The 12,676-nt window shown below is 36.5% G+C and overlaps 1 protein-coding gene across 1 annotated transcript in view; it reads right to left on the reverse strand.

The window, feature by feature from the left end:
- Positions 1-9,519: 9,519 nt before the first annotated feature.
- The window catches only part of LOC129457190 (erythroid membrane-associated protein-like), a 10,227-nt gene continuing 7,070 nt past the window's right edge, over positions 9,520-12,676 (reverse strand). The window contains exons 7-8 of the mRNA XM_055229797.1: positions 11,130-11,194; positions 9,520-10,188 (exon numbers count right to left, since the gene is read on the reverse strand). Of these exons, the coding sequence (XP_055085772.1) occupies positions 9,611-10,188; positions 11,130-11,194 (643 nt within the window). The 3' untranslated portion in view covers positions 9,520-9,610. The remainder of the gene's footprint in view (positions 10,189-11,129; positions 11,195-12,676) is intronic.

Below are 12,676 nucleotides of genomic sequence, written 5' to 3' on the forward strand. Positions count from 1 at the left end.
GAGAGGAGAAGAGAAAGAAGAGAGAAGTAAGGAGAAGAGAGAGAAAAGAGAACAGAGGAGAGAGAGAAGAGAGAGAGGAAGAGAAGCAAGAGAAGAGGAGAGAGAGAAGAAGAGAGAGAGGAGAGGGAGAAGGGAGACAGAGAGAGGAGAGAGAAGGAAGAGAAGAAAAGAAGAGAGAGAGAGAATAGAGGAGGCGGGACTGTTGTACGTGATGTCACACGCCCTGTGGGGGCGGGCTTGTCTCCACAGGCCCGTGGCGTTACCATGGAGATAAGTTTAATGCCATATGTGGGACATGTCCATGTTGTTTCACAGAGGGACGTCTGGTCTCACTCTGCGCCGTGTCTCAACCAGAACCAAACAGGATGGTCCAATCAGAGCTGTTTATTTCAGTGACTCGTGTGAATCGAAGCAGCTGATTGGTCGCCACCATTTACAAATAAAATGACGCTTCTCTCGTCTCAGATGAAGTTTTTGCTTCGCTCTTCGATCCTCTGTGTTTTTCTTCTCTGACACTTTTGTCCTTTGTTTTGTCCAATCAGAACAGACCGTGCTCGTCTCTGATTGGCTCATCCACCTGTCAATCACAGCGACCGTCTGAACTCAGTGGGGACCAGCCTCACATCTGTGAGTAAAGTGACATAGTGCAGCTTTAAAGTCAGAGCAGGTGCCACAGGGGGGCAGCAGAGTGGAGGCAGGACACTAGAGCCACGTAAATACTTTTAATTTATTCTTCAAGTACGTTTGAAGTACTTTCGGGTACTTCAATACTTTCACTTGAGTAGATTTAAACGATACTTTGACTTAGAGTAGTACTTCATCCACCTCTGACAAACTGCAGTAAACTCCACATAAACGTGACCTGTGCACGCGCCAACCAGCAGCGTGTGCGTCCTGTGCACGCGCAGCTGGCGTGACATTCACCAAAGTGACGTCATCACCCCACAGCATCACCCCAGACCCGCGCCACCTCCCCCCTCCACCCTCCCCCCTCCACCCCTCCCACCGGGGGTTACTGCCGTTCACAGCCGAGAAACACTCACCCAGAGCGGACACAGCGTCTGATCCGCCTCGGCCAATCACCGCGCGGCCCGGAGCCTCGTGTTCAGCCCTGGTCCAATCAGAGCGCAGCGCGTGCAGAGTGAGCAGGTCTGTGGGACACGAGGCTTTACACTGTGAGCTGAGAAAGTACACACAAAGTACACAGAAAGTACACAGAAAGTACACACAAAGTACACACAAAGTACACAGAAAGTACACACAAAGTACACACAAAGTACACAGAAAGTACACACAAAGTACACACAAAGTACACAGAAAGTACACAGAAAGTACACACAAAGTACACAGAAAGTACACAGAAAGTACACACAAAGTACACAAAGAAAAAACAAAGTACACACAAAGTACACAAAAAGTACACAGAAAGTACACACAAAGTACACAGAAAGTACACACAAAGTACACACAAAGTACACACAAAGTACACAAAGAAAAAACAGAAAGTACACACAAAGTACACAAAAAGTACACAGAAAGTACACACAAAGTACACACAAAGTACACAAAAAGTACACAGAAAGTACACAGAAAGTACACACAAAGTACACACAAACTACACACAAAGTACACAGAAAGTACACAGCAAGTACACACAAAGTACACACAAACTACACACAAAGTACACAGAAAATACACACAAAGTACACAGAAAGTACACACAAAGTACACACAAACTACACACAAAGTACACACAAAGTACACAGAAAGTACACACAAAGTACACAGCAAGTACACACAAAGTACACACAAACTACACACAAAGTACACAGAAAGTACACACAAACTACACACAAAGTACACACAAAGTACACACAAACTACACACAAAGTACACAGAAAGTACACACAAAGTACACACAAAGTACACAGAAAGTACACACAAAGTACACACAAAGTACACACAAAGTACACAGAAAGTACACAGAAAATACACACAAAATACACACAAAGTACACACAAAGTACACACAAAGTACACACAAAGTACACAAAAAGTACAGAAAGTACACACAAAGTACACAGAAAATACACACAAAGTACACAAAAAGTACACACAACGTACACACAAAGTACACACAAAGTACACAAAGTACACACAAAGTACATAGAAAGTACACACAAAGTACACACAAAGTACACAGAAAGTACACACAAAGTACATAGAAAGTACATAGAAAGTACACACAAAGTACACACAAACTACACACAAAGTACACAAAGTACACAGAAAGTACACAGAAAATACACACAAAGTACACAAAAAGTACAGAAAGTACACAGAAAATACACACAAAGTACACACAAAGTACACACAAAGTACACAGAAAATACACACAAAGTACACAAAAAGTACAGAAAGTACACAGAAAATACACACAAAGTACACACAAAGTACACAAAGTACAGACAACGTACACACAAAGTACACACAAAGTACACACAAACTACACACAAAGTACACACAAAGTACACAGCAAGTACACACAAAGTACACAGAAATTACACAGAAAGTACACAGAAATTACACAGAAAGTACACAGAAAGTACACACAAAGTACACAGAAAGTACACAGCAAGTACACACAAAGTACACACAAAGTACATAAAGTACACAATGAATACACAATAAATACACAGAAAGTACACACAAAGTACATAAAGTACACAGAAAGTACACACAAAGTACATAGAAAGTACACACAAAGTACACACAAAGTACACACAAAGTACACACAAAGTACACACAAAGTACACAAAAAGTACAGAAAGTACACACAAAGTACACAGAAAATACACACAAAGTACACAAAAAGTACACACAACGTACACACAAAGTACACACAAAGTACACACAAAGTACACAAAGTACACATAAAGTACACAGAAAATACACACAAAGTACACAAAAAGTACAGAAAGTACACAGAAAGTACACAAAGAAAAAACAGAAAGTACACACAAAGTACACAGAAATTACACAGAAAGTACACACAAAGTACACACAAAGTACATAGAAAGTACACACAAAGTACACACAAAGTACACAGAAAGTACACAGAAAGTACACAGAAAGTACACAGAAAGTACACACAAAGTACATAGAAAGTACATAGAAAGTACACACAAAGTACACACAAACTACACACAAAGTACACAAAGTACACAGAAAGTACACAGAAAATACACACAAAGTACACAAAAAGTACAGAAAGTACACAGAAAATACACACAAAGTACACACAAAGTACACACAAAGTACACAGAAAATACACACAAAGTACACAAAAAGTACAGAAAGTACACAGAAAATACACACAAAGTACACACAAAGTACACAAAGTACACACAAAGTACAGACAACGTACACACAAAGTACACACAAAGTACACACAAACTACACACAAAGTACACACAAAGTACACAGAAATTACACAGAAAGTACACAGAAATTACACAGAAAGTACACAGAAAGTACACAGAAAGTACACAGCAAGTACACACAAAGTACACAGAAATTACACAGAAAGTACACAGAAATTACACAGAAAGTACACAGAAAGTACACAGAAAGTACACAGAAAGTACACACAAAGTACACAGAAAGTACACAGCAAGTACACACAAAGTACATAAAGTACACAATGAATACACAATAAATACACAGAAAGTACACACAAAGTACATAAAGTACACAGAAAGTACACACAAAGTACATAGAAAGTACACACAAAGTACACACAAAGTACACACAAAGTACACAAAGTACACACAAAGTACAAACAACGTACACACAAAGTACACACAAACTACACACAAAGTACACACAAAGTACACACAAAGTACACAGCAAGTACACACAAAGTACACAGAAATTACACAGAAAATACACACAAAGTACACAAAAAGTACAGAAAGTACACAGAAAATACACACAAAGTACACACAAAGTACACACAAAGTACACAGAAAATACACACAAAGTACACACAAAGTAAACACAAAGTACACACAAAGTACACAGAAAATACACACAAAGTACACACAAAGTAAACACAAAGTACACACAAAGTACACAGAAAATACACACAAAGTACACACAAAGTAAACACAAAGTACACAGAAAGTACACAGAAAATACACACAAAGTACACACAAAGTACACACAAAGTACACAAAGTACACACAAAGTACAAAAAAGTACACACAACGTACACACAAAGTACAGAAAGTACACATAAAATACACAAAGTACACAAAAAGTACAGACAGTACACACAAAGTACACACAAAGTACACACAAAGTACACAGAAAGTACACAGAAAATACACACAAAGTACACACAAAGTACACAGAAAGTACACACAAAGTACACAGAAAATACACACAAAGTACACACAAACTACACACAAAGTACACAAAGTACACAGAAAGTACACAGAAAATACACACAAAGTACACAAAAAGTACAGAAAGTACACAGAAAATACACACAAAGTACACACAAAGTACACACAAAGTACACAGAAAATACACACAAAGTACACAAAAAGTACAGAAAGTACACAGAAAATACACACAAAGTACACACAAAGTACACAAAGTACACACAAAGTACAGACAACGTACACACAAAGTACACACAAAGTACACACAAACTACACACAAAGTACACACAAAGTACACAGAAATTACACAGAAAGTACACAGAAATTACACAGAAAGTACACAGAAAGTACACAGAAAGTACACAGCAAGTACACACAAAGTACACAGAAATTACACAGAAAGTACACAGAAATTACACAGAAAGTACACAGAAAGTACACAGAAAGTACACAGAAAGTACACACAAAGTACACAGAAAGTACACAGCAAGTACACACAAAGTACATAAAGTACACAATGAATACACAATAAATACACAGAAAGTACACACAAAGTACATAAAGTACACAGAAAGTACACACAAAGTACATAGAAAGTACACACAAAGTACACACAAAGTACACACAAAGTACACAAAGTACACACAAAGTACAAACAACGTACACACAAAGTACACACAAACTACACACAAAGTACACACAAAGTACACACAAAGTACACAGCAAGTACACACAAAGTACACAGAAATTACACAGAAAATACACACAAAGTACACAAAAAGTACAGAAAGTACACAGAAAATACACACAAAGTACACACAAAGTACACACAAAGTACACAGAAAATACACACAAAGTACACACAAAGTAAACACAAAGTACACACAAAGTACACAGAAAATACACACAAAGTACACACAAAGTAAACACAAAGTACACACAAAGTACACAGAAAATACACACAAAGTACACACAAAGTAAACACAAAGTACACAGAAAGTACACAGAAAATACACACAAAGTACACACAAAGTACACACAAAGTACACAAAGTACACACAAAGTACAAAAAAGTACACACAACGTACACACAAAGTACAGAAAGTACACATAAAATACACAAAGTACACAAAAAGTACAGACAGTACACACAAAGTACACACAAAGTACACACAAAGTACACAGAAAGTACACAGAAAATACACACAAAGTACACACAAAGTACACAGAAAGTACACACAAAGTACACAGAAAATACACACAAAGTACACACAAAGTACACAAAGTACACAGAAAGTACACACAAAGTACACAAAAAGTACAGAAAGTACACACAAAATACACACAAAGTACACAAAAAGTACACACAACGTACACACAAAGTACACACAAAGTACACAAAGTACACAGAAAGTACACACAACGTACACACAAAGTACACAAAGTACACAGAAAATACACACAAAGTACACAAAAAGTACAGAAAGTACACACAAAGTACACACAAAGTACACACAAAGTACACACAAAGTACACACAAAGTACACACAAAGTACATAAAGTACACACAAAGTACACACAAAGTACACACAAAGTACACACAAAGTACACAAAAAGTACAGAAAGTACACAGAAAATACACACAAAGTACACAAAAAGTACAGAAAGTACACACAAAGTACACACAAAGTACACAGAAAGTACACACAAAGTACACAAAAAGTACAGAAAGTACACAGAAAATACACACAAAGTACACAAAAAGTACAGAAAGTACACACAAAGTACACACAAAGTACACAGAAAATACACACAAAGTACACACAAAGTAAACACAAAGTACACAGAAAGTACACAGAAAATACACACAAAGTACACACAAAGTACACACAAAGTACACAAAGTACACACAAAGTACAAAAAAGTACACACAACGTACACACAAAGTACAGAAAGTACACATAAAATACACAAAGTACACAAAAAGTACAGACAGTACACACAAAGTACACACAAAGTACACACAAAGTACACAGAAAGTACACAGAAAATACACACAAAGTACACACAAAGTACACAGAAAGTACACACAAAGTACACAGAAAATACACACAAAGTACACACAAAGTACACAAAGTACACAGAAAGTACACACAAAGTACACAAAAAGTACAGAAAGTACACACAAAATACACACAAAGTACACAAAAAGTACACACAACGTACACACAAAGTACACACAAAGTACACAAAGTACACAGAAAGTACACACAACGTACACACAAAGTACACAAAGTACACAGAAAATACACACAAAGTACACAAAAAGTACAGAAAGTACACACAAAGTACACACAAAGTACACACAAAGTACACACAAAGTACATAAAGTACACACAAAGTACACACAAAGTACACACAAAGTACACACAAAGTACACAAAAAGTACAGAAAGTACACAGAAAATACACACAAAGTACACAAAAAGTACAGAAAGTACACACAAAGTACACACAAAGTACACAGAAAGTACACACAAAGTACACAAAAAGTACAGAAAGTACACAGAAAATACACACAAAGTACACAAAAAGTACAGAAAGTACACACAAAGTACACACAAAGTACACAGAAAATACACACAAAGTACACACAAAGTACACACGAAGTACAATTCAATTCAATTCAATTCATTTATTTTTGTAACGCCCAAAATCACAACAACAGTCTCTCGAAGGGCGTTCATGTTTTGGTTGATGGGGGAAACCGGAGTACCCGGAGGAAACCCATCCAGACACGAGGAGAAACATGAAAAACTCCACACAGAAAGGCCTGGTGACCCGGGGATCAACCAAACCTTCTGCTGTGAGACATGAGTGATGGCACTCAGTCACACACAAAGTACACAGAAAATACACACAAAGTACACATAAAGTACACACAAAGTACACACAAAGTACACAGAAAATACACACAAAGTACACACAAAGTACACAAAGTACACAGAAAGTACACACAAAGTACACAAAAAGTACAGAAAGTACACACAAAATACACACAAAGTACACAGAAAGTACACACAACGTACACACAAAGTACACACAAAGTACACAGAAAGTACACAGAAAGTACACAAAGTACACACAAAGTACACAAAAGGTACACAGAAAGTACACACAAAGTACACAAAGTACACAAAAAGTACACACAAAGTACGCCGAAAGTACACAGAAAGTACACAATAAATACACAAAGAAAAAACAGAAAGTACACAGAAACTTTAGTTTTATCTAACGATTTTTTGTGTCTGTGTTCAGTGTAACTATGTGAATATTATGTTTAAATCATGTTTAAATAATGTTTAATTACTGTTTATATAATGTTTAAATAATGTTTAAATACTGTTTATATAATGTTTATAATGTTTAAATAATGTTTATATAATGTTTAAATAATGTTTATAATGTTTAAATAATGTTTATATAATGTTTAAATAATGTTTACAATGTTTAAATAATGTTTATAATGTTTAAATAATGTTTAATTAATGTTTATAATGTTTATATAATGTTTAAATAATGTTTAAATATTGTTTATATAATGTTTAAATAATGTTTAAATACTGTTTATATAATGTTTATAATGTTTAAATAATGTTTATATAATGTTTAAATAATGTTTACAATGTTTAAATAATGTTTATAATGTTTATATAATGTTTAAATAATGTTTATAATGTTTAAATAATGTTTATATAATGTTTATAATGTTTAAATAATGTTTATACAATGTTTATATAATGTTTAAATAATGTTTACAATGTTTAAATAATGTTTATAATGTTTATATAATGTTTAAATAATGTTTATAATGTTTATATAATGTTTAAATAACGTTTAAATACTGTTTAAATACTGTTTATATAATGTTTAAATAATGTTTAAATACTGTTTATATAATGTTTATAATGTTTAAATAATGTTTATATAATGTTTAAATAATGTTTATAATGTTTAAATAATGTTTTTATAATGTTTAAATAATGTTTATACAATGTTTATATAATGTTTAAATAATGTTTACAATGTTTAAATAATGTTTATAATGTTTATATAATGTTTAAATAATGTTTATAATGTTTATATAATGTTTAAATAACGTTTAAATACTGTTTAAATACTGTTTATATAATGTTTAAATAATGTTTAAATACTGTTTATATAATGTTTATAATGTTTAAATAATGTTTATATAATGTTTAAATAATGTTTATAATGTTTAAATAATGTTTTTATAATGTTTAAATAATGTTTACAATGTTTAAATAATGTTTATAATGTTTATATAATGTTTAAATAATGTTTATAATGTTTATATAATGTTTATAATGTTTAAATAATGTTTATATAATGTTTATAATGTTTATATAATGTTTATATAATGTTTATATAATGTTTAAATAATGTTTACAATGTTTAAATAATGTTTATAATGTTTATATAATGTTTATAATGTTTAAATAATGTTTATATAATGTTTATGATGTTTAAATAATGTTTATATAATGTTTATATAATGTTTAAATAATGTTTACAATGTTTAAATAATGTTTATAATGTTTATATAATGTTTAAATAATGTTTATAATGTTTATATAATGTTTATAATGTTTATATAATGTATATATTATTATGTATGTGTGTGTATATGTGTGTAGGGGTGTGTGGGGGTGGGGGTGTGTGTGTATGTGTGTGTATGTATATGTGCATGTATATGTGCATGTATATGTGTATGTGGGGGGTGTGTGTAGGGGTGTGTGTGTGTGTGTGTGTGTGTGCGCCCTCTGCTGTCAGGACACACACACTGACACTGAGGAGAGAGAAAAAAAAAGAAAAGTAAAAGTATTTTTCTGATTGTGTGAGATCTGCTGAAAAGGCTGAGGTTTATTTTTAACATGTTCAGAATTTAAACAAAAATATACAAAGAAAAAACAAAACAAAATTCAGCTCAAATCTTTATTAAAATCACCACATTTGGAGATTTATTAGATCTGAAAATATGAAACAAATACTGTCACTTTTTACTCTTTATTTTTAAACAGGGACTTTAAAAAAAGTAAATAAATGAACATTTCCAGTGATTTTTGTACAGATTTGTTGTATTTTACACAGAGGAGGGTGAGTCTGTGCGACACAGAGACACTGAGGAGTCAGAAAACAAGAGAGTAAACCCAGGGAGCAGAGTGTGAGGGCCGGGGGTGTTGAAGGTGGAGTTGAAGGTGGAGTTGAAGGTGTAGATGTGGGTCAGTTGGTCAGAGGAGACTGTGTAGAAGGACAGAGAGCCAGCAGGACAGTCCACAAACACTGAGACTGTCCCAGAAGAGGAGGACCAGGGCTGAGGGAGGTCAGTGTGTTTGTCATTATGATGAACAGAGAAACCATCTTCAGAACAGAACAGACTCCAGGACTGATCATTGGCTCCAAACAAATTGTCATCACTGTCTCCTTTCCTTCTGATTCCTCTGTAAGACACAGATATATCAACCCATCCACTCCACTGGACCTCCCAGTAACAGCGACCAGTCAGACCAGTGGAACACAGGATCTGAGGCCAGTTCTCAAATCTGTCCTGATGATCTGGATACGGCTGCTCCTCTGTCACATGTGTCACCTTCTTGTTGTTGTCAGACAGTTTGAGTTTTCTGTGAGCTGTGTTTGGATCCAGAGTGAGATCACAGAAATCTGATGGAGAGAAGACACAACACAGCAGCAGTTAGTCCCATGTGGAGACACACATTTAATTATAGTTTAATATGAGTCAATCTATTCATGAAAGATTTAAAGTCCATTATTTATGATGATTTTATTTGTGAATCATGTCTTATATTTGGCTCATGTTTCTTTTGCTTCAGCTCTATATTTCCTCTATATTTCCTCTATATTTCCTTTATATTTCTTCTATATTTCCTCTATATTTCCTCTATATTTCCTCTATATTTCCTCTATATTTCCTCTATATTTCCTCACATCTATTTCAGATTCTTTTCAGTGTAAAACTTGAGTTTGTTGCTGCAGTGACAAAGTGACGTCACTCCACACATTCTACACTCCTCTGTGCTCCTCCTGTGCTCCTCCCACACTCCTCTGTGCTCCTCCTGTGCTCCTCCTACACTCCTCTGTGCTCCTCCTACACTCCTCTGTGCTCCTCCTGTGCTCCTCCTACACTCCTCTGTGCTCCTCCTACACTCCTCCTGTGCTCCTCCTGTGCTCCTCCTACATTCCTCTGTGCTCCTCCTACACTCCTCTGTGCTCCTCCTGTGCTCCTCCTACACTCCTCTGTGCTCCTCTGTGCTCCTCCTACACTCCTCTGTGCTCCTCCTACACTCCTCTGTGCTCCTCCTGTGCTCCTCCTGAGGAGAACAGGGGATTGGTTTAAATCCACTGTCTCCAGAAGAAGAATGAAGATCACTGTTGTGTTTGAGCTGAAACATGAGTGCAGTTCCACAGCTCCAGACTGGACTCTTCAGGATCTGCTTTAAGAAGAACTCTGGATTCAGTCATGGACACAGCTGTGGACCTCACAGTCTGAGGCCACACAACAATATATATTCTATGTGAGGTCCTTGGACCATTTTATACATTTAAATAAGTGTCTGTTTCAAATGGACTTTCTCAAAACTTACACTTTCTGAGTCCTGGGGTTAACCACTGAGCTCCAGCATGGTCCAGTCTGAAACACAAGACAAGACTGAAACATCAGACTGAAACATCAGGCTGAAACATCAGACTGAAACATCAGACTGAAACATCAGACTGAAACACAAGACTGAAACAAGACTGAAACATCAGACTGAAACATCAGGCTGAAACACAAGACTGAAACATCAGACTGAAACATCAGACTGAAACATCAGACTGAAACATCAGACTGAAACATCAGACTGAAACATCAGACTGAAACATCAGAGTGAAACATCAGACTGAAACACACGACATCAGACTGAAACATCACATTGAAACATCAGACTGAAACATCAGACTGAAACACCAGACTGAAACATCAGACTGAAACATCAGACTGAAACACAAGACTGAAACATCAGACTGAAACATCAGACTGAAACATCAGACTGAAACACAAGACTGAAACATCAGACTGAAACATCAGACTGAAACACAAGACAAAGACTGAAACATCAGACTGAAACATCAGACTGAAACACATGACATGAGTGTGAATCACTTGTCTTTAAATGTCAGTTTCAGTTGTGATGTTTCAGCTCTAAAGCAGTGATGTGAATTGTCCACATGTTTGTCTCCTCCTCTCCTTTATATTCTCCATGTTCACTCTTTTTATTTTGTCTTTGGAAATACATTTCACTTTATAGACTCAGGTCAAAGTTCATGTCTCTGCTCAGACTCTAATGACCAACAATGAGCCGTACACAGGTATAAATACTACTACAAATACTACTACTACTACTACTACTACTACTACTACTACTACTACTACTACTACTACTACTGAACTTTGTGCCAGTGTTTGATTCTTGTGAGGTCCAGTAATTACACAGATATGATCCATGAACCAGGTCCAACATCTGGACCAATGCAGGTGGAGCTGGGAGTCGCCTGAGGGTTGGTGGTTCCTCTGCCTTTGTGCCTAAAGGCCTCACCTCCAGTGTGCTGCTGTGTGTGTGCCAGACAGGAGGGGGCGCTCTCACCTGACACACAGCAGGGGGCGCTGGTCCTGTAGAGCGGTCAGGAGCTCGGCTGAGGGTCCTGGATGGTTGTAGCTCAGGTCTAACTCTCTCAGGTGGGAGGGGGCGGAGCTCAGAGCTGAGGCCAGAGCAGCCCCGCCCCTCTGTGAGACCAGACATCCAGACAGCCTAAAGACACAGCATTACACTCATGTGGACACAAGGGGGCAGAGTGCATCATGGGAGCACCTCACCTGAGCGTCTCCAGTCTGCAGGGGGCGCTCTTCAGTCCAGAACACAGCAGCTCCACTCCTGAGTCCTGGAGGTCGTTGTGAGTGAGGTCCAGGTGTGTGAGACTGGAGGAGCTGAGGACTGAGGCCAGAGGCCCACAGCTGTGAGGGGACAGTCCACAGAGGGACAGACTGAGGAGACAGAGGGACATTAGAGACTAGAACCACAAGAGTTTAAGCCTCAGCCTGTGGGGCCGGTGCTTGTTTGACTCCAGACGTGAGAGATGTGAGGGGGTGTGG

This window comes from Periophthalmus magnuspinnatus, chromosome 19 (genome assembly GCF_009829125.3).
Source record: "Periophthalmus magnuspinnatus isolate fPerMag1 chromosome 19, fPerMag1.2.pri, whole genome shotgun sequence".
NCBI classification, from domain to species: domain Eukaryota; kingdom Metazoa; phylum Chordata; class Actinopteri; order Gobiiformes; family Gobiidae; genus Periophthalmus; species Periophthalmus magnuspinnatus.